The sequence below is a fragment of the Mycteria americana genome, chromosome 1, assembly GCF_035582795.1.
Source record: "Mycteria americana isolate JAX WOST 10 ecotype Jacksonville Zoo and Gardens chromosome 1, USCA_MyAme_1.0, whole genome shotgun sequence".
Lineage (NCBI taxonomy): Eukaryota > Metazoa > Chordata > Aves > Ciconiiformes > Ciconiidae > Mycteria > Mycteria americana.
Genome location: NC_134365.1, coordinates 70,966,126 through 70,989,231, shown reverse-complemented (window position 1 = coordinate 70,989,231; position 23,106 = coordinate 70,966,126). Strand labels below are relative to the sequence as shown.

Genomic DNA, 23,106 nt, shown 5'->3' with positions numbered 1-23,106 from the left:
AAAAAATGTGTACGGAGTTGCATAGATCAGTTTTTGTAACAAACAACTTCTACCTAACAAGCCATAAAAACCAGCAGCAATTATCATCATAAAAAAATTGGACCTTGGAAGCTTAATGACATTTGGAAAATTCCAGCTTTCCTCTAAAAATACACTTAGTAGAATAGTGTAGCATCAGTCCAAAAGTTCTCTGAAAGCTATTAACCTCCTGCCAAATCCAGTGTTTTTTCCCACTCTCCCCAAAATGATGATGTATATCTTTCTATTATGTGTTTTCAAGTATAATTTCCTCTCTTCTGAGTCATCTGTGAACTAAAGCTCCAAATGTATGTCATAAAAGGCATCTCAATAAACAGAAAGAAGAAAAAGAAGCCCTCCCAGGAGGGCTGGGAAGAAGCTGTGCATTTATAGTGTCTGTTATTGACATGGTCTTTTGCAACCGAAATGGCAAGACCAGGTTTATCTAATAGGAGCAAGTCGTGAAGCTTGGCAATCTTTGTTTACAGCTGTATGTATTCTGTCCTTGTATTTCAGGTTCAGATGTGTCTGAGAAGTCAAAGGCAAGTCCAGTCAAAAGCATTTGGAAACTGTATTTGCTAGAACTGGACCCAAAACAGTATAGCGCTGAAGCTCCAGATCGATTCAAAGTGTAGCGCTCTGTGAGCAGAAATGTAATTTTGACCAAATGCTGTTTGTCACTCAACAAATATAGTTCTTAATCCCCATGAAGATCTACTTCATGGTCCAATGAGGGTCTACCTGATAACCTCCTGCCTGGTTGTCTTCTCTCCTAGTGCCCACTAAGGGGCCTTTTTTGACAAATATTTTGGATTCTTAAATGACTAATGACAAAAAATGAAAAAAGGAAAAGATAGTTGAAAACGATTAATAGATCTGTAGTTTGAGCTTGAGCTGAGAAAGCAACTGGACTGCATAGCAAAACAAAGTTCCCAATAATTTCAGTGGGGCCAGGATGCCTCTTCCATGCTGAAAGGCCATCTAATTGATTTCTCTCTCTTCCAATATAATATAGGCCACAGAAGACCACTTAGAAATTCCTGCAGCAACAGAATGGGTTTTTTTTCCTGTTATGTAAGAAAATGAAATGCAGCCCAGTACTTCTAGATGTTATTTTTAGGGGGATTAGACATAAGCTAGAACTCCCATATGGGGGAGTTTCAATTAATGATGATTAGGCTGAATATGCTTAAAGACAAAGTAATCTGGCAAGGAAAAAAGTAATTGTGAATGTGGAAGGAGAGAGGGAACATTTGTGATCTTTATCTACTCCAGTTCACAAAGCACTCCTATAATAAATTAACATTGAAAATCAACACAGTAATACAGCTCTAAGTTTCCAAAAACTTTTCTCTTGAAGGTGAAGATCCTTCTTGGACATTTTTCATCAACAAGAACAGGTAACTCCCAGTCTAGACTCTATTTTTAGAAAGGATCTCTAATTTTCAACCATCCCAATGAATGAAGTCTTTCAGCTAAACGTTTCATGCTAAGGTCTATTTCAGAGCATTGTCCCAGGCCTGTTTTCAAGTAATTCCACAGTGTTTTGGTGTTTGGCTGTTGGTTTGGACTGCAACCCCCATTACTTTTTATGTACTATATAGACGTTAGTGGGGAGGTTACCTTGAGAGATGAACCTTTAGGACTGAAACATTTAAACGGTTTCTTGTCTTCAGATACACCATCTTCTGGCATCTTTTGACGTTTCTCAGCAGCTTCAGCCCTTCTCCTTTCAATTTCTTCCTTCATTCTCCTCTTTTCCTCCTTAAAAAAATATGAATGGTCACTTATTCTTTTGGAAACTACATCACCATTACAGGGCTTTGCAGTTCTGTAAACATTTACCAAATTTTCTAAGAACAGATTTTCATGCCAGTCAAAAAAGTTCAGTGACCTATCTGAAATCTAGCAACGTATTGATGCTAATCCATCACAGTGTTAAGGAAGCAGGGAAGACAGCTATTCTGTGCTGCTTTAGTGTCTCCTTACAGGGAGGTCACCAGATTTATTGCTATATAGTGCCACTTAAAGAGAGAAGAAAGCACATTTATAAAAATACTCAAATTCAGTTTCTCTGTATCCTCACGTATCACCTTTGTACTGTTCTTCTGTCCATCTACTATGGCACTTGTTGTGCCAAGGTTAATACTTCACAAGAAAAAAATCAATAGGCGTCAAAAAAAGTGAAGATTAAATGCTTATAGTTTTCCCTCCAAAGAGATAACCTGAGTTTTAACTTCATACGCTACAAGTCAAACCAGAAGCCCTCAAAGCACAACCATCGTGAGCACTGGTCAGCAGGGTCTGACCAGCAAGGTATTGTGCAATCTCAGCATCTATTGAGTTCAACTGTAAAGAGCTTAGTATATTAAAGCAATTGGCATTCAGCTGCCAAACACTATTATTATTCATCTACCATTTGTTTTCCAAGCAACTAAGATTCCTAAATGATCCACCAGCGATTTGGAAATCCTATTTATAGAGTCCCTTGGCAGAGAAAGTACAAGCAAACAGATGTGCTTGGGTACTCAATATTTAAATAGACAAGAATATCTTCCTAATGAGATCTAGCCCATCATAACTATATATAACATTAGCAGTCCAGCTCATCTGCAGCAGATGAATTTTGACATGCGCTTTGTAATTCAATTTGCGTAATGTCAGAAAGACACCCGGAATAAATTAAGAACTCTGTGGCTATAACAATGTCCCCAACATTTTGCATCCCCAAGAAGATAAGAAATTCGCAGCTATCACAGATGAAATCCTGACTCGTGAAGACATTTATTAGAGCCCTGTCTTTCCTGAGGCTAGAACCGTAAAATTTCTTTCTACCCTGAATGACTGCATCCTCTAGACCATCTATGTGATGTGGTCACTTGCTATCAAATATGGCATACTTGCAGTTAAATCTGAAGGTTAGAAAATGGGGTGATTTTAATTCTGGGTAGTATATTTGAAATCAAGGTCTGTTGTGACAGACCATCTCCTGACAGATGCTAAGCAACAGAGATGCCCAGAAGAGCACACAACCCAGAGGGCCCAGATAAAGGGTACAGTTTGAAGCAAAGTCACAGCTGCAATTCTCCACACAGCAACATCAGATCCGAGGAGAAGCAGCACGCTTTGGCCTGTATGCTTGGGTTTGGTCTTGCCTTCCTTGTTGCACACTGCTTCCTCACCTGTGAGCCAGTCTCCCATGGCCTCATTCTGCCCTTTTTTTAAATACAGACCCATCGACCTCCAGCCCCACCAACTTCTTTGCCTAAAAGTGTCTGCACAGACACTGCTGTGAAGCATTATCAACTAACGCAAGGCCAGTGGAAGTAAAATAGTAACAACAAGGGAACAAAAACAGAGTCCAATACGTCGTATTTTACACTTACCTCCTCTCTGGCTTTTCTTTCAGCCTCCTCTTGCTTCTTCTTCTGTTCCTCTTCCTCCAGGATTTTCCGGCGCTCCTCCCGCCTTTTCTTCAGTTCATCCAGCTCTGCCGCCGCCTCCTGCTGCTTCTCCTTCAGCTTCTCAAACTCCTCGTTCTCGCCTCGGCGACGGCGTTGATCTTCTAGCCGCTTTCCAGCCTCAACCTGAGACCCCGGCTTTGCTTCCTCAGCATTTGCAGTCCCTCTCAAATTGGAGCGGCTGGGAAAGAAATGAAAGGGAAGGTGATGCACCATGGGTTTTCCCTTTCTGACCAGAGCCACCCGCTGCCACGCACTCACCAGCAACATGAGAGCCTGGTACTCAAACATACTGCCTTGTAAGTCCTTTTGCTCCTTGCAAAATATGACGGGCTTAAAACATTTTCATCAGGAGTTAGTAGGCTGCGATACTACAAGGAGCACCTCTCCCATCTGCTGCCAGTGAGGAAGGAGCCTCTTGAGTGCTTGTGCACACAGGATCTGCACCACCCTGCCTGAGAACTCAGGCCCTCTCCATTTTTACAAGAATTCAGTAACTGAGCTTGAAATATTTAACATCTCACATAACTGCAGTGAGAGGTATCGTATCTTGTCACAATCTCTATGGTATACAGTAAACTTAGAGTTTCACACCTCTGCTCTGCAGTTTGTGTATAGAGGAAACACTTCCAAAAGCCTATTATAATTCATACAGGAAAAAAAAAGCAATGGAAAGCCATAACTAATTCCTCTCTGTTGATTTTAAATGAGATAAATTTACATATAAAAAACTCATAGCAAAAATATTATGCTATGTTCTGTGTAATAAACGATGCACTAATCCTTTGCTTTCAAAGGCAAGTATTTTTTATAAACCCTCTAGAAAAAGACAAGCATCTTTTGGGACAGAAAAAAATACTTGGGGAAAACAGGACACGAGAGGGGAGAGAATCTTATGGCTTCAACAGTGTTTTAAAAACCTAAAAAGGTTCTTATCTCATCTATAACACCTATCACTTGAACTCTCCCAGCCTCTATGAACAGAAAGGTTCATCGGATCTTTTGCTGACATTTGCCAGGGAAAGTATGACTTTTTATTAAGGAACTGGAAATTATTTATTAATGGCAACTTTCCACAGGAGAAAACCAGAAGTTTTCCAACCAGCTGTAATATATGAGGCAGAAAGAAAGAATAAAAAAAAAAAAAAAACCAAAACCCACACCACGAAAGAATTTGCATAGGTGAATTGCATACTTTCAACAGAGTCAGATAGCATCACCTAGTTAAACAATTACCACACCAGTGTTTAGACAAATGTCTGCTCCCTGAGTGCGTTTAATATTACTGCTGACAAGGAGATAGGTACCTAAGAGGTATCAGTGTGCTATTCACAAGAGACAGAAAGGGAATGTACTTATGGATTTTTAAAAAAAAAACAAAACTTTCTGCTCTGTTCTGTTGGCATTTAAAAAAGCTGGATATTAGTGACTTCATTAATGCAACCAGAGTGTTGCAGAGTATAATACTGCAAGACGGTACAAATCAAGCATTCCAACTATAATAATAATAACTGTTAGAGACGATCAGATTAGAGATGACAACATGAAGAACAAATATCATATAAATTTGCAATCCGGTGAATCACATCCAATCCTGCAAAGGTGATCTTCATGTTAGACACCTCATCTAGATGGAGTCAACCATATAAAACAGATAGATGCCTCATCTAGATGGAGTTAACCATATAAAACAGGCTGTAGGACCAGAGCTGAATTATCTATGGTTTCAATATTACAATAGAATCTACTAACACAGAGTCCTCTGCCCCCACATGATCTTACCAAACTGGATGAAATTTGGTTCTAGCACAGCATGCATGATTTAGGAATTCCATCATTAAAAAACATATGGCAAAATAGTATAACCAAACTGATGCTATTATGTGAATTCAGCTGCTGTACTTCATCTGCGCCAAGTTCAACACTAAAGTAGTAGGATCTGGCACTTATTTTGCAATGTGTTTACTTTGTTTTAGAAAGTCTTTTCTGTGCAAGAGTGTAACATCACAAAGCAAAGCTAAAGAAAAAAAAAAGTCCCAGAGATCTGTGAATGTATGTACTGCCAGTACAATCTCATGCCTGATTTTCTAACGTAGAGTTACAAGTACATAATAATACCTAATACCACCTTATCACAATCCTTTTCTGCTCCAGGCCCTATTCCTGAATGTGTTTCTGCAGTGGAATCACTTAAACCATGAAAGCAGAACCTCAAGATCACTCCCCACCATAAGCGTCAAGTTAAGGTAAGTGGTCACGAATAAGGGCTTGCATCAGGTAGTGATGTCTAATTAAAGAAAGGAACCTGTGCTTTTTTAATGAAAAATACATATACAATTAATTAAAGCATTGTGAGAAAACATTGGAAACTTTATTTGAAATTTCATTTAGCCCGTTCAAAACCAAAGTGAGGGTCAATACCTGAGGTGCGAGGTATGATTTTGGGTGTCCAGCCTGAAATACCTCTGATTCAGTTTGCAGAAGTACTGAAAACCCGAAATGTTCCACAAGCCTCTATAAGGCACTAAGTATTTCTAAGGATCCAGTGCACCTATCCTGCACAGGCCATGAGAAATCCCTGGCTATTTTAAGGCTTTCCTGCTTCTTTGCAAGGTTGTAGCCTCTATAGCAAACATCCCAGGAACCTCACTAATTTTTGGTTTTTACTGGGTTTTTTTCGTCTTTTGGTCTTTGAAGTCTGTGTTGCCAACCCACTCAGACCTGCAAGTTTCGGGCCCAAAGACGGTGCAAGAGGTCAATTCTGATAGACATAATGATATCCCTGGCAAGGGCAAATACTCAGCCCTCAGAATTAAGAGAGCTGAGAACATAACATTTGCCAAGATTCTCTTAATAAATAGCCACTCTGTTTTACATCAGCACAGAATAAAGGCTAGTCCTCAGTGACTTCAGTGCAGATAGCCTCAATGAAATTAGCAGCTACTCTCAGCTTTCAACTGATAAAAGCCAAAGGTAGAATCTAGTCTTAACATTTTTGTTTGGAGACCTCAGGTGACTATTTTGTCCTCCTTACAAAGAAGGACCTTTAAAGTTTCTAGCTTATTTTATTCTCATGCAGCTTACAGGACTTCCCCTACTGGTTCTGCATAATCCAAAATAGAAAACAATAAACTGGCAGTAATTCTCCTTATTTTCCTCCACCTCCCCAAACTCCTCTGTTTTCAACAGATTCTGGGAATCTCTGTTCCCTACTGTCAACGTTGGGAAATTAGTATTGAGATGCTGGGTGGAGGAAGAGTTTCGTAAGCACCTCTTTGGTGCTAAGAAATGAAGTTTGTTGCCAGCTTTCAGACAAGGAGGAAAAGCAAAGAAGTGGTTTGTGGGAGCCAAAAATGTCAGAACAATGTGAAAAAACATGTTACATCATATTTAGGACTTTTGCAGTCCTATATGAGAATCGGGAGGGAGGCAGGTGGGAGGGGAGATGGGAAAGGGAAGCCATAAAATGGGGGTTTAGTCTGTATTTCTCTTACTGACTTAGACAAACAAGACACAGATAAGATTTTTCTTTAGCCTCTACTACCCTATTTTATTCTCAATCCTCACCACTGAGACTTAGCCCAGTTACATGCTTCCTAACTAGTATCTGATATGTTCATGTAAAAACAAGAAGAAAGATAGTTCCAAACAAAGCCCAACAATGTGGGGGCAGTTTGTTAGAAAATAGGCCAAGAGCCCTAATTCATACCTAACAACCCAACAAACACTAGAGCCTCTGCTGATGCTGCCAACCCAAGTCTTCTACTCAAGCTGATGAAAGGCTATTAAACAGGCTTCTTCCCACATTTGAGAAATAGTAGAAGAAAAACAGAAAAAGAAAAAAAGGAGTGGAAATTCAAATCTACATGTTGCCACTAAGGCCTGTCTCCCACAGGAAGTAAAGCAAATGAAAACACAACAGAAATATTTTTAGAAAACCATTCTCATGTTATTGATGATGTGACCCAAGTCATGAAGCAGGACAGTTCTGAGCAAAGCTGATTTCCTGCTATTCCATCTCCATCTCTGTCTGTCTTTTGGCCTTAGGTCAGGGTGTCTCCAAGGACTTTTGAACTGCATTTTATTTTGAGAAAGTTTGTTTTTCCCGGAAGAATCACAAGGGGAATGCTGAGATACAACAGCAAATCCCATCTGCCATGCACAGATTTCTAAAAGTGCCTGGAGAGCTTAACCTTTTCTTTGCCTGTGTCCATGTAAAAGAGGAAGCGGGGCGCAGAAGGAAAAAAATTTAGATTTCTAACCTATTCATTCCTGGTTTTCTGCTAAAAGGAAGAACTGCTCTGCTTGATGTAACCCCTCCTTTTAGCAGGCAGAATCCTTTTTTAATAAATTTTTCACTAGAAATTTGTTACCTTCATTGAATTTCCCAATATAGCCATATGGCAAATATTTCCTTGAAAAGAAAAATAAAAATAAAATTGTGTACAGCTTATAAAAAGACAAAAAATAGAACACTTTGACTAGGAGAGGTTTTCACCTAACTGAAAAATCACTTTTATAGAGAAGCCATTAATTTCAAGGTTTGCCTTGAAATCAAGAGAGAAGCTCTTTCAAGAGTTACCAACTGGATTGTGTTCCATACTGATATGTATAGTCTGATTAAAAGCAGGTGGGTAATTGGAAATAGGTTACTTCAGTAAAGGTTGAGATCTGAGTTAAAAAATTAGAGAACACAAAATCTGGGCTGTGGTCATTACTGGACTCTGTGCACATATTAGAAATAAATGTCCTTCAAGGAAGGAAAATTCCAGCAGAGCAAAAATAAGCCACTCATCTCTACTGAGGGAGCAAGACTATTATTTACATCTGCTTTCTGTACTTCATTTTGTTACTGCAACAATGTGGGGGCAGTTCATTAGAAAATAGGCCAAGAGCCTTAATTCATACCTACAACCCAATGAACGCTAGAGCCTCTGCTGATGTTGCCAACTGAGTCTTCTACTCAGCTGCTACAAGGCTATTAAAGAGACACCCAGAGCTGGTCCCCTGCTGTGCTATAACATCAGCAAGCCCAATGCTCACTTGGAACTTACCCAAAAGCATTCTCAGTAGATTTAAGTTTTGGGGCAGTGAGTTCACGTTCTCCATTCTGTGCCTTTTGTTCAGGAACTCCCTTCTTACGATCCCAGATACTTTTCATTTCATCTTTGGGTGCTTTTCCTTTATCTTTGTCATCTTTTAGCTGCTCAGGAGATACCGTAAATCACAGAACAAAAACAAAAACCAAAGAAGTCACAATGAGGTATTCTAAATAACAGCAGAGGAACACAGATTTCTTGGTATTAATAATTAACTAAGCAACTATCTTCAAAATGTTTACGTGCTTTATTGTAGTAGTCTGTAAAGCTCTAAACTGTGACCAACCACCACTCTACTATCCTGATCTGAATGCAAGATGAAAACTTCTTGAATAACATTACCAGTCTTCTGTGAAGGTTTGTTGTCGCCATGGGACTATGCTACCACATTGCTTCATTCTGCAACTGTGCAACTGCCACTGAGGCACCCCAACCCTCTTCCCTCCCACCGCAGCATCATTCACCTGTTGCCTGTTAAGATTCTGGGTTTCAAATTCTTTGGGACTAGGCTTGTTGATACATTCGTGGTACAAGGTTTAGGTCATTGGAGCAATAAAAATAGCACATAACCTTCACCGATTTTCAAGTTTGCTTGACAAAGTTCACACTCTTTCCAGTGTCAGAGCAGATGGGTACTTCAGTATTGCAAGAATAATGGCCAAAACGCAAAATCATCTGTATATCAGAGTAAAACTTACTCTGACAAAAAGCACAGTCCTACCAGGGGCTAGTCATGGGTAGTGTTATCAGACATGAATATTTAATCCTATAAAGAAGCAAATGTTCTCTCCAGAAACACTAGAGCAAAAATTCCTTCTATCTTTACAAAGCTTTGTCCTATAATTCTTAATAGTAATCAAGTATATTTAGTGCATGGATTTCACTCTCCAGTATACCTTCAGAGCTATGAACTTGAAGTATTTATCAATACCACAGATGGCCTGATCCCAGCATGCTGAGTCATGGCTAGAAGCTGATAAGAGAAGGAGGATATGGACTTATTTAAGTTCTTTATCCTCAGATAGAATTATTCTCACTCAGTTAGTTAGACTACCAGCCTAAATAAACTTTCAACAGCAGCAGATGAAACATTTACCTCCAAAATATATATTTTTTTTTTTTTTTCTAGCTCTACCATGTTGGAGGAAGTTTCTAGCTGGCAAGCAAGAAAAACCTTCCGTGAAAAATTCACATTAAGACCTTTAGAAAAAAAATACTTTTGTCCCTTGGAAGCCTGTTCCCATCCCATTTGCTAACTAGAAGGAAAAAGAACTTCCATAACAGTCCTGTCTGCAACACAACTGCTTTTATCGTGTTCCAAGCTGCACCTTGAAATAAAAAACTAATACACACCCACACCCCCAAATCAAATCAAATCAAATCTCTATCCTTCCTCATCAAAGAAGAACTTCTGGAGATGCAGTATTACCAATAAAGGATGAGTTCAGAGTCTTCAAAGTCAAGATCCTCCTAAGGCACTATATTAAGCTGCTGAGTGAAGTCCCAAAGTCAGCCTCTGACTTTACCTGAGGCCAGTCTGCTCGCTCACAGAAACTCATACGATGGACAATGCCAAGGTGGCACACACTACAAGTGAGTATGGGGTGGTTAAACTACTTGAGCAAATTTGTCACTGGTGAGGGATGTTGTACACAACCCATAGAGACATTTGCTCTGTACTGAGAGCAGGCAGCGGCCGTGCAGACTTTTGCCACCCTCTCCTGCCAACAGGCTTTAGCCACGACCTGGCAGAAGCACCCTGACAGACAAGAGGGGAGTTCAGTTTCCATGACCGTGCATTCTTTGGCCATGATGCTGTGACTGCTAGCAAACAAGGCCATTATTGCTAGCAGCCTCAAGGAATGGTTTTCTGTTTTCTAGGAGCTGGGCTGAGACAACCAGGGCTATTCATTGAGCCTAATGAATGCCATCAGACAGTAACATCTTTTGGGTGCTCCCAAATCTGGGCAAGACTGTAGCTAGTGACCATGTTCACAGCAAAAATCTCTGCTGCCTGTTAGCAATCTCTTCAGTCCCAGTCAGGGTGATACTGAAACCAGCAATGTTGATTGTTGCAAGATTTCACATGCCAGGATGTCTGTGTTGGGATTTTGAGACCATAGGATTTCCTTTGCTGAGATTTTCATCAAGACCTTTCTAAGTCTTATTAAAAAGCCAGTAATTCCAGCTGCCTGATGTACTGAAGTCCACTGGGGAGGTTCATATCTCTTACATCTTAATTGAAATTGCTGAGAAAACTAATATTAAAACAATATAGTTTAAAAATTAATAGGTTAGGAAATAGCATTTCAGAAACCAGTAGGATTTATGGTAATGTGTCTGCACTTGAGAAAACCATTAATACAGCTTGGCCTCTATACTCAAAAAGATGATAAAACAAGATATTACAGAAACATTTCACAGCTTTTGGGCCCAATCCTTCTCCTACTAATTTTAATGCCAAAACAGAGATTCATTAGCACAGAAGCAGAAACCATTATGTCCCATTCCAAAGGCAGGCAACAGAAAAAGTACTTTCCCTTGTCTCAATGCTTCCCTAAATTACAGGCTAATTCAGCTTCTGCTGAATTCAGCAGAAAGGACTACACTGACTCCAGTTGGAGTAGACAGCTGGTATTACCTGAACTGAAAACAGTTCACATGCTCTCACAAATCTTGGCCATCAAGTCAAGCCAGAACGCGCCTAAAAGCATGTTTAGCTAATTTCCAGCTTTATTTATTTATATTTTAATCTGACTCTACACTGCTTCTTTCCTGTTAGGGTCTTATGCTAATATTTGAGACTTGAGATTTCTAAATCTAGAGTTTGAACACCTTCAGACCGCAGTGAATCAGTTACTGAGGTTGGGGCCATTTGGCAAATTTGATTCCTTATTTGGGCTCAATTACTTGGTGACTTAAAAGCTGTGGGCATCTGGGTCTAGGGCGTCCATTTAGAGCCAACTACCATACCCAAATACCATGAGAAAAGCAACTGTTGCAGCATGTCTATCCAAACTGGAAGCAGGAAATACCAGGAGTCTCACATCATGAGAAAGCTTGTTCTTAGGAACTTTCCAGGCCACTTTCGAGAACCAAAAATTGTGGGGCAGTTCAGAAAAGGAGACAGATTTTGCTTGCTAATTTGATCAAAACCTGAACTTTGAGGGCCAGATTTTGGTCACACTAAGAAAGGACATGTGCTTGTGTTGCACAACTGCAAAAGCAAAATCTGATGATGCAGATACACTGTATTCCTTCAGGATCTTGTTCATGGTATACTGCCATCCTCTTAACTGCATATATGGTTCAGAAATAGGCCTCATTGAATTTGTATGTCCTTGAAGGGGGGGAAGCAGTGGAGATGAGAGCCTGATCTTGACTTGGTTTGGAGTCCAAGATCATCAATTTTTCTTCACAAGCCAAGAAGAAACAACTGAGATTTTCAAAACTGAGCAAAACACTTTGAATGCTCAGCTTGATACACGTGCAAAAGATTTACCTTTCAGTGGACGCATATTCAGCACTGCACTAAAAGCGGGACTCTCTTAAATTGTCTCAGCTTGAGCATCCAAAAATGGAAGCATTAAAATTGCAAGTCACTGTTAAAAGTCTTGCCAATTTCCAGGAATAATCTAGCCTTGTGGCTATGGTTTAAAAGCACGATGAGAGCTCCAGTGAGAGTTGACTGAGCTCCACATAAACACAAGCAGGACAATTGTGTCTCAAGTCCCCCCAGAATCAATATTTGTGGTCAGTTACAGCCTCCTTTTTACATTTACTTGTAATATTCAAAGGCTGTGTACAACAGTGAATATTACAAGCCAATTCTGCCTTATAAGAGCTCTTAATATAATCCATCCCTTATTTTTTGCACAGCTCTGCTTTCGCAATTGGGTTAATTTAGAGTAGAGTGATTGTTTAGTTTTTCCAGTGCACTATTTTGAAGCATCTCCATTAGGTCTCATTTAACTCTTCCCCTTTCTAGAGTAACTTATTCTAGTATCTCTCTCCCTGTTCATTAGGAACCTTTCTTCTAACCATCTTCATCACTTCATTTGCCTTTTCAATCTCACATGTACCTTACTCAAAATATGGTACCTTGGATGATCAAGCCAGGCAACTGGACATAAAACCTTGTGACATGATTTGCCTTCATCGGTCTCCGAGGGCGAGCTAAGCATCTACAGCATGTTCCGAATTAATCCAACAACTAAGGACCCTGACTGGACCCTCTACAACCCTCAATGCTCCCAAGCAGCTGGACAGGCAGCAAGCTGCCTGTTACTAGATCTCTGTGCTGTGGGTCCCTATAAGCCACACAGACCTGGCTGAACCCAAATGGGTGCAAACCTCCAAGGCCCTGATCAGTCTGGATGTCTGATTAGAATTAGGGGGTATTTTGATACCTGCTGCATTGAACCAAAAGCGCAGTTGCTACACAACATTGAACATGGCTCCCTGTGTCCAGCTGTAACCTGAACAGTAAATGGTCCCCAAATCTTATTTACTTACCATACAGTAAAACACCATGGCACCAGCTCCTGTGTTTACAGTGGAAATGCAATGCAGTAAATTTTGTAGATTTTCTCTTTAAAACAAAAGAAGAATCTTGGGTATGCACGGTTTATAACATGGGGCATTGCGGTTTGGGGGAAAATCATTAGTTAAGGCTGTCAGGTGGCCAAAGGGCCTAGATTATTATTATTATTATTATTATTATTGTAAGAGTAGGTCTCAGTCATAGGGAAAAAGTTCACAGTAAAGTGGGAGGAAACCAGGGAAGGATGATTAGTTGATACAGTCCTGAAAAATTCATCCCTAGGGTGCAAACCATCCATGCATTATTGACTGAACTGAGTTTCCTGAAATATGTGTTCTAAGACAAACAGGACTTGGTTCTAAAGCCCCAAAAGAACAAAATCCTTAAGCATTTACTTCATTTTAAGCACATAAGTAGCTTCATCCCTATTTATTTCAGCGGGATTACCCACATTCTAGAAGTGAAGCACATGCTTAAGTACTTTGCTGAACAAGCAACTTTCAGTTATAGGTCCCTTATTTATTTTCTTATCTCAAGTTTCCATACAACATCTGAATCAATGATTTACAAGTTACCTGATCTTTTTTGGAGGTAGGTCGGAACTTCTCATCTGGTAACTTTTCCTTTTTAGCTTCCACTTTAACCTCTTTTTCTTCCCCCTTTGTTTTTGGGTTTTTAATAATTTTTTTAATATGAAAACATCACATCTGTTTGCACTTTCATTTCTCCACACTGTGTTCATGTACCAATCCTGTGTGCAGCCACATCTCCATCATATGCTGCTGTGCCCACATCTCCGTGTGCAGTTGTGCTCCCTCCACCCTCTCCAAATGCTCCCATTCCCCCATCTGGGCCTTTCTCCCTTGCATGGCATCATGCTCACATGTCCCAGCAGAGAGCCTCCTCTTGCGATTGCATTTAACACACACGTTCCTCACACAGTTTACCAGGTGCTCATAATATTTGGTGCCAAGAGTCTGCCTCTGCCTCATGTGTTACTGCATTAGGCCAGTTTATAGCAGCTGAGAAAAAAGGCAGCAAAAAAAACATGCAGGGGTCTGAACATGCAAGGTTTTCTTTGAACGATGGAGCGAGGTCAGGCATGTTGTGCACTGCATTATTGGTAAGCAGAAGTAAGGAGCTTTATTTTTTAAAAGAGAGAGCAAGGGAGAGAGCGCGAGTATTAGTCATTTGAATGCAGGAATAGATCTGTGAGGAAATTCCAATTCAATCTTTTTTTTTTTTCTTGCATTACATTTCTCACAAACCACAGGTGTCTTATTTTGGTGCAAAATGTTTACTGTACCTGATTTCTTAGGAAAGCTGCTTGAGGTTTTTCCTCTTGTACTTTCTTCTCTTTTACCTGTTTATCTTCTATTTTCTTTTCTTCCATCTTTTGTTTTTCCTTTAATTTCTCTGCATCTAGCTTAGCCTTTTCTTCAGCTGCCCTCTTTTCCTCTTCTGCCTTAGCCCTCGCTCTTTCCTCAGCTGCCCTCTTCTCCTCTTCTGCCTTAGCCCTCGCTCTTTCCTCAGCTGCCCTCTTCTCCTCCTCTGCCTTTGCCCTCTCTCTTTCCTCAGCTGCCCTCTTCTCCTCCTCTGCCTTTGCCCTCTCTCTTTCCTCAGCTGCCCTCTTTTCCTCCTCTGCTTTTTGCTTTTCCTCAGCTGCCTTCTTCTCTTCCTCTGCTTTTAACCTCTCCCTTTCTTCTGCCTCAAGTTTCTCCCTTTCTTCTGCTTTCTTCCTTTCTTCCTCAGCCTTTTCCTCATCCCTAAGCTTCTCTTTGTCTACAGCATCAGTTATACTCTGCTCCCCTTCCGGCACAGCACTTGTATCATTCTCTGCTTTGTGTTCCTCTGCATTTATATCTAGATTTTTTGTTTCTACTACCTCTTCTTTATCTGTGGATTTTTCTGCTGTCACATCTACCTGATTTTCCTCTATGGGGACCTCCTTTGGTTTCTCCACCTGTACCTCCTCCTTGTCTTTTTCTTCTTTTTTTTCCTCTTCTTCCCCATCTTGCCTCCAGTTGTTCCTTTGGTATGATTTGGTAACTGTTTCCGTTTCCTCAATCTCATAGCGTCCTCGGCGTGTTTCAGCCTTTTCCTCTTTCCCCGTGGTCTCGTTTTCTTCCACATTGTTTACTTCTCTCCTGCTGGGCAATGACAAGCTGCCATCTGTGATTGTGGGGTCAAATTCCTTTTGACGTTCCAGGGCTTCCTGTAGACGTTTTTGGCGTCTCTCCTCCCGTCTTGCCAGTCTCTCCAACAATGCAGCTTCGTCATCTGTTCCCCCTGTGGTTGTAGTACACTTGGTTTCCTCTTCTGCCACACTACATAAAAGTGACAATTTTGCATTAAAAAAAAAAATATTTCTAACAATGTATGCACTTAGCTGTTTCTAGAAAAAAAGCTTGCTGTAACATCATTCCATGGTTTGAAAACACAACAGGTTGCATACTTCAAAATTTAGCATAATCGTTCCGGGGATTAATTTTGGCATTTCTACATGTATAGGAATGCGGTGTTTCACAATGTCAGAGCCTGGAAAGGTTCCCTTCTAGGCAAGCTCCAACAGCCGCTGAAGTCCCCAGCAGTCTTACTGACCTCAGTAGGCACTGGCACGGTCCCTGACACTTGGAGCAGCTGAAACATGAACAGCCCTGAAAAGTTCATCCTCCCGCTCTGCACCCTGCAGCAGAATACTTGGAAGAACTTAGCTTGCTTTAAGGCTCCCTTCAGCTCATCCTGAGGCATACATGTCTTATGCACAGTCTTCCCACCAGGCAAAATTTTTGAAGATGCTACACAAGCAAGATACTTTCTCACTTCAGTAAACTTCTCTAGCAACTAGAAGCTACTCCTGTTCAGCAGCAACATCCACAGACACAGTCCATAATGGGATACCCTAGCAATTAAGGGTGCAGTGAGGTTGTAACTGTCTGTACAGGAACAAAAATCTGCTAGAAAATGCAGTGAGCAGAGCACCTAATTTAAGACATGCTATTCAACACCTATAGGTATCAGGACTGGATCTCGCACTCAGTCCCTGGAGGTTTTTTGACTCCTTCAAAATCCAACTGTTTAAATCTCCTGTGTGCAGGTTTCTTCCCTCTTTCTAGCTTTTTTCCCCTCTATTGTGGAAAAAGATTATAATATACAATCAGAAATGTTGCTGTTTTCCTATCTATATCCATTCTCCTTGTCTTTAATAGAATGCTACTTGTGCTCAGTACCTATTAGCTTGATATCACAATGTTTATTTCTGGTCTTTTCTATCAATTGTGTTATGGCTACTGGAAATCTGGGTATATTATTTGTGAATATGTGAAACTGAATAAATGATGGGCAGACTGGAAGGCCAGCTCTGCCCACTCAGCTTGTGACAAGTGGCATCTCACTCCATAAGCTTTTCTGATGTTTACAGCTGTATGACCCTGTCAGTGCCAGATGAGGGGTGAGGTCTAGCACTCACACCCAGCACCTTGCAGGCATGTTTCAGCTGCAGTTTGAGGCCTGGGTGGCCACCAGTCCCATGTGCCTTGGCCCCATGACACCATGGCCCGTATAAGCAGGACAAAAGATGTGGAGGTTTGTGAGGCCAGAGGTAGTCATGCCTGAGGGACTCTGACAGCAGGATGCATCAGAGGTACTTCCTTCCATGAGCCCCAGCTTCCATAAACAGCCCTGAGGACACTGTGGGAATGGGTTATGAGCATGGCTTCAAGCCCAGCTTCACTGATGCTCCCACCCCATTGTGTAGACGCAGCCAGTGGCACTCCTCACAGTGTTAGGTCCTCTTCAGAGCAAGGATGGCCAAATCTGCTGCTTAAAATTTAAGTAGCAAGACAGACCTCTTCAAGATACTTCTCTACTCATTGACTTGTCAGTAAATAACATCAGATGTTTACCTGTTTTGGGCATTAACTTCTGATTTCTCCGTTACTTCTCCTGATAGATCTCCTTCTTCCTTTTGCCGCAGCCTCTCCTGTCGAGCCCGTCGGCGACGTTCTCTGGCGGCTTCTTCCTCGTCGTCATCGTTTCTCTGGTAGGACAGCCTGCAACAGAGCATTAGGGATATGGAAAACAAGGGCCTGTAGCATATAGGACACTGTGACTGAAAAATTACAAAAAGCAGCTGATCAGAGCACAGTAAGCATGGCTGCGGTGGCTGCTCCATATGCTGTTTAGAAAATAAGCTGTCAAGTTGAGATGCATAGTTTCAAAGCTTGGGTTTGTTTTCTTTTTCAGAAATGAACTTGACAAAATAGTCATAGTGAAGGCAGCAGCCACACCACACTGTCAGTTTGCTCCTAGAAAATACCAAGACCATAAAAGCCCATCTCTGTAGTTGAGCAAACATCCTGCTAGACTGCACCATGATCCTGCCAGAATGCACACAGCAGTGTTTGAGGAGACTATCGCTCAAGCCCATGTCACTGAAACTGGACGTAGCCAAGCAGCTTTTCATTAGCCTCCTCTAAATATAACATGCTTAAAATGGTGACAGTATCCTAAAATTGAAAGACTAGAAGGCAGGGAGACACAAGTATGACAACAGCTCTCAGTGCTCGGTTCTGAGTGCCAGACATCTGACACCTACAAAATTTTTGTGAGCCTGGAGCCCTACCAGGCCAAACCATACAAGATCGCTGCTGTGATGAAAGCCTACAGCTGAGAACCCATTGTGTTCACCTAACCCAACAGATGATTACATTTAGTTTCATCCTACTTGAAAAGGAAAGCAAGACATTACAATCCTAATAATCCTGCAGCCCATTCAAATCTTTGCTGAGGTGCATTATTACTGTGTGAGATAAAAGGAAAGGCCTGCATTCCTGTTATCTTTTTGTGCAGGGAAAGTGAAATAGGAAGCTAACATGTGCCAGACCCAGTCAGGACATTCATTTACTTTGCTTCCAGCAATGGTCTGATACGTGATGGTTAAGAAGTCACCCTTCCTTATGTAGTCACCCATTTAAGTTAGCTGTACAGCAATGCACATAGAGAAAAAAGAGCTCTGCACTGAGTAAAAACAAGCACAGTTAAACTTGCATTTCAAGGGCTATTTTAACATTAAAAGCAACTAAAACTTTTTGATTTAGTCATGAATTTCACTCTTAGGGTCCCAGCCTCTCCTATCGCCTTGTTCTGGTACTGCTTTTCTCCTTTTCTGAAAGAAGGATGAAAGTATAGGTTCAGCAGAGATTTTTATCCCACTTTTCCTTCAAAAATTACAAATGGAAGTTAAAATCCCAACATGGCTGAGCCACTTGCCAGACCTGGAACAGCATTTTCATCCCATGCAACTTTTCTTGGCCTCAGTGCATGAAGGATTTGATTTGCTACTTTCATGCTCCACTTCAAGAGCTTGCAACCTTTTCTTTGTAGAAACAGATCCTCTCAAAGAAGGTGAAAACCATGAGCAGCACAGCCAGGAAGGATCACAGTAGGGGGAAGAGGAAAAAAGGAAGGAGATTAATTAAAAGCACTAGAGGTGATGCAAGGAAGGCAAGAAAAAACACTTCCTGTCATTTGTAAGCAATTTAAAGGGGGATCAACATTTCATTTAGGTCTAGAACAGAAAGCATACAAATACAATAATAAACCAATGGGGTCTTTAATTTGCAGAACAAAGAGACTCTCTCTGGAATAAAACTGCATTAGTGAACTGACCACAGAAAGCCCACTTGTTAGTAAGATGTTCTGGCTGCAAGAAGCCTATGATCTTTTTAGCTCTGAACTCCAAATGTAAGGGCACCGGAGAGGGCATGCTGCTCTTAAGTCTGTGGCAGCTGGATAATGGCCGTGACTGAGTCGATTCCCAGTGCCTATGGCTCAGGGTTTGTCTTTGCAGTGAGACCACAGGAGGATGAAGTAGCTTATCCTACTCTCTGTACCCACACAGAACACTCCTACACAGCAAGGAGAACAACCGCTTTTAAAAGCCTCTTTAAAATGCCTTTTTTAAAACCAGTAGTTGCTCAGAAAACTAGAAAAAGGAAAGAAAAAAATACCCTAAGCAAAAAACTCCCACCAAATGGTACCCATTAAATAAGTCAAATGAAAACAGATATGTATTTCCTGTCCTTAGACACTTATCACATAGATCATCTGTTAAGAAAGCTGACAATCTCTCTCAGTATCCTTTTAACTATATCCACTGCCTCACTGTATATCACAGTGGTTTCCTACAGCGAGAAAGTACACCAGATATGGGCTCCACCCATAAGGATCACCTTAAGTATTCAATTCTGTCCACCAGCACGGATGCATGAAACATCCCCAGTAACCTGGAAATAGTCATATCAACAACTAATAGCAGTATTTTATAGATCTGTGTCTTATTTTCTTTACAGTTATGTTAACACTACTTCCCAGACTGTACTTCTACAGGCTGTTTTGCTTGCCTCAGAAATACAAGGTTTGCTGGAGTGGACCTAAGTAGCCACCACAGACCGAAAGTAAAGTAGGCTGAAAATGCAGGTTCAGGTTGGCTATGGTAATTAATGGGCTAATGACCATGTCGTGAGCAAACTGACAGCAGCATCATTTATGAAACGATTCAACATAGTCACTCTAACTATCATTGACTTTCCATGAGAAATTCAGTCATAGGAAAGATGGTGCAAGTTAGACAAAAGCCGTTTTTGCCCATTAAAAATACGCTCTTCTGACTACAGTGTTCATCTCACCATTCTCTCAATCCTCGTGCACCGAGTTTGTTCACTGTAACTCAGCTGGCACATCACTCTCTTTTCCTTAGATAACTAACTAGCCTCCTCCTCCTCTGCTGCCTAGGGTGTCAAACAAATTTCAGATAGGAAGTAAACCACAGGCAGACATGAATTCATGCACCCTCCACTGGGAGTGGGAAGACTGACCCTCACTCTCCCACTGTTACAGCTCTTCCCAGCTAACCGTCACAAACAAAATCAATCTGAGAGCTCTTCCGAGCTTATCTTCCACTTGCCTACATCTTTTGACATTCTTTAGACCAAGAGTAAACAAATAATAAAAAGTGTGACTCCAAGATTTCAGCTCTGTATATCAGACAGATGGAAATCTGATGATCCACGCTGGCCTGTGTTGTTTCTCCACCCTTGGAGAACAGCCTTGCTGCCCAGCATGCATACACACCCCACAACGAAATTAAACTAACCTTATATCCATTTGTCACCTTCCACATAACTGTTCAAAGTCTTTGCAGGCAAGTCTCTCTCTACAGTTAGCTGTTCCAGCTATCTCAGGCAATGAGAGCATGGCACAGTGTGATCTCAGAGAGGTATGCCAAGCCTTCTGATATGCGACACCTCCTATTAAATATTCAGGTGAAAAGATGATGACTTGGAAACCATCCTACACCTTGCTACCAAAGGTAACATGCTTTTGGTCTAAATGTCAACTAAAAGAAAAAAAGTAGCAGAGTGTTGGCTGCTTCTCCCGTTACCTTCTCTATGTTTCTGACGTGAGAAAAAGCAGTGTAACCTCTGTGTATTATTGGTAAGTTGTTCTAGTAAAGCATTAGTGCTGAGTCTATCGTACTTCCCACGCAGCACAACTCAAGTACAGGAGACCGAGCATCTCATCTATGTGAGAGGACGTTTCCCACCACGCTAGGTAGGGATAACAAGTAACAACAGACGTTCTGCCCTGTTGAGTGAGTAGGACAGATTTATATCTCCAGGACTGAAATCTCAAACCTGCTGAAGTCAACAACAAATCTCCTGATTATTTGAGTAAGTCTAAAACGTTACCCTCGGACTGAATGGGGGGACTCTACAGCCTAGAGTGGAAAATAACTCTGCTGGATTAGGAATATAGGCAATGAGGCCATCTGCCTCAACTGCTTCAGAGAGATTCAGCACCCTCTCTATTTTATGTCAAGCACTAAATTTAAATAAAGTTATAACCCAGTAAGAAACTTGGTAATAGCTAGGATGATTATGGGGCTGAAACCATTTTATACAATCCAGCTTCAACTGGTTTCCACTTGAAACCACAAATCAGTTCAAACATTATCTGAGGCACTTTGGTTTTAGACTTTCTTGCCCAGTACTACTACATTATTATTTATTGTCTGAATTATGACAGCACTGAAATTTCCTGATCAAGCTCAGGGGCTTGCTACAGTAGGCATTTTATAAAGATAGGGGAAGATCTGGTCCCTGTTCTAAATACTGTGTATTCTGATTAAAGAGAAACTTAATAATTCATAGCACTACCTGCCCTCAGTAAGTCATAAGCTAAAAGAATCTAAATTCTTTTTCATTTATAAGCTGGATCACACTACTCCATTCTAGAGGGGGCAGGGAGAAAGAAGAGCTGTGGATCTGAGCTTTGACTCCACCTCAAGGGTGTCAGAAATACATGAAAAAATTCCAAACAGAACAAAAGCCTTTAAGACTAGATTTTTAACTTAAGAGGCAGAGCTGGGCTGCCTGTTTCTTTTCCCTCATGATTCACTCAAATGTCAGTTTGTCTCCCCTTTCTCCTGCCTGCAAAGACACCTTGCATTCGTAGCACTGCCCTCCCAACATGCACCTCAATTAGATGCAACTGTACCTATTCAGCAAGCTCTTTCCCACACAACTTTGTTATCTAGAAGCCTTTACATCTATTACAGATTGATTTTCTCTGTGGTCCACCCCAAGAAATGAGATCATTCATCCTATATCAAACTGCTGTACCTCCACTTGCAATCTAACCTACTTCTAAGACCTTCACCCTTCATTACCTAACACCACAGCAGCTAAAGTGACATCTGTTGACTTGTGTATCTCCAAATTAATGGCAGATGGAGAACATCAGTAAAACGTCCTTGATGATAAATTTCACTACCAGACTTGGTCTATAGAAGCTGGCCTTCTGTGCTCTTAGAAAGCCTTTCTATTTACCCAGGCTCTTCCTGAAAGGATGGGTGGGGTGAAGATGGACTCTGTTATAATACCTACTGGGGAGTGCTCTTCGTGTCACTGTTGATATTCAGTCCCCTTTTATTTATGATTGCATATATTTTCCATTTTTTTATTGTTCATATAATTTGTGTTATGATAAGCACGCTTCAAAATGTGGATATAAACAACTGATCAATCTTCACCTCAAAAAAACATAACAAATGCAATTGCTTCCAGAGGATTATGCCTCTGTCAAGCTTTGCGTGTCAAATGTCAGCTGTATTTCGTTCAAGTCATATCTAAAAATGTGGTGAATGGTGGGGGGCAGTTGCGGGGAAAACTGTTTCTTCTAATCATTCCTCCATAATTCAACAAGAGCTGCCAGCATTCTGCTCAGACCCGCTCAAGAAGAGTCATTTTTATGAGGGAACGAGCAGAATTTCAATCCAAAATGCTCATGTTTCAAAAAGATGTAGTGAGTGAAAACAGGGGATTATGCTGGAGACATGCAGATATACCACCACAGTTCTCAGTCCAATGTTGTGCATGAATGCTGTTATTAACACCCATATTTTTCACATATTTCTCAATTTGACATGCACCATTTTTTCACATTGAAAGTAGGAGAGACAAGTGGATAAAATTAACCGATGGCTGGAAATTAAACCCAGACAAATTAAAACTGGAAATGAAGCACATGTTTTTAACAGTGAGGATTATTAAATATACAAGAAGTAATGGAACATCCATCTCTTGCATCTCCACATTAAGATGGATGCCTTTTTGGAAGTTATACTATAGTAAAATACCAATTCTTGGGCTATTATAGACACAACTTGGTGAAATTCTGTTCTCTCTTATGTATGGAAAGTTAGACTAGATTATACGGTGGCACCTGCTGGACTTAAACACTACAGTCTTCCATTTACAGAAGGTACATGCCTTCTCATTCTGCTCATAATTTATCTCTGTCTCACAAATATTTTTATTCTTTTCACCCACACATTCTCTGGAGCTACACAGCCTATACTCCTGAGCAGGCAAATTACCCAGATATCCACATAGTTCTCTGGGAAAAATAAAGGGACTGACAC

General features: G+C 40.9%; 1 protein-coding gene across 5 annotated transcripts in view; it reads right to left on the bottom strand.

Moving 5' to 3' along the window:
• CALD1 (caldesmon 1) overlaps positions 1–23,106 on the bottom strand; it is a 198,152-nt gene that overhangs the window by 15,610 nt on the left and 159,436 nt on the right. For 3 of the 5 annotated variants that reach the window (XM_075505398.1, XM_075505390.1, XM_075505407.1), the window contains 6 exons: positions 17,027–17,173; positions 14,428–15,448; positions 13,697–13,780; positions 8,534–8,682; positions 3,405–3,660; positions 1,642–1,782 (listed from right to left, as the gene is read on the bottom strand). In XM_075505398.1, coding sequence (XP_075361513.1) covers positions 1,642–1,782; positions 3,405–3,660; positions 8,534–8,682; positions 13,697–13,780; positions 14,428–15,448; positions 17,027–17,173 — 1,798 coding nt within the window. The remainder of the gene's footprint in view (positions 1–1,641; positions 1,783–3,404; positions 3,661–8,533; positions 8,683–13,696; positions 13,781–14,427; positions 15,449–17,026; positions 17,174–23,106) is intronic. The other 2 variants (XM_075505417.1, XM_075505426.1) reach the window with 1 other exon arrangement.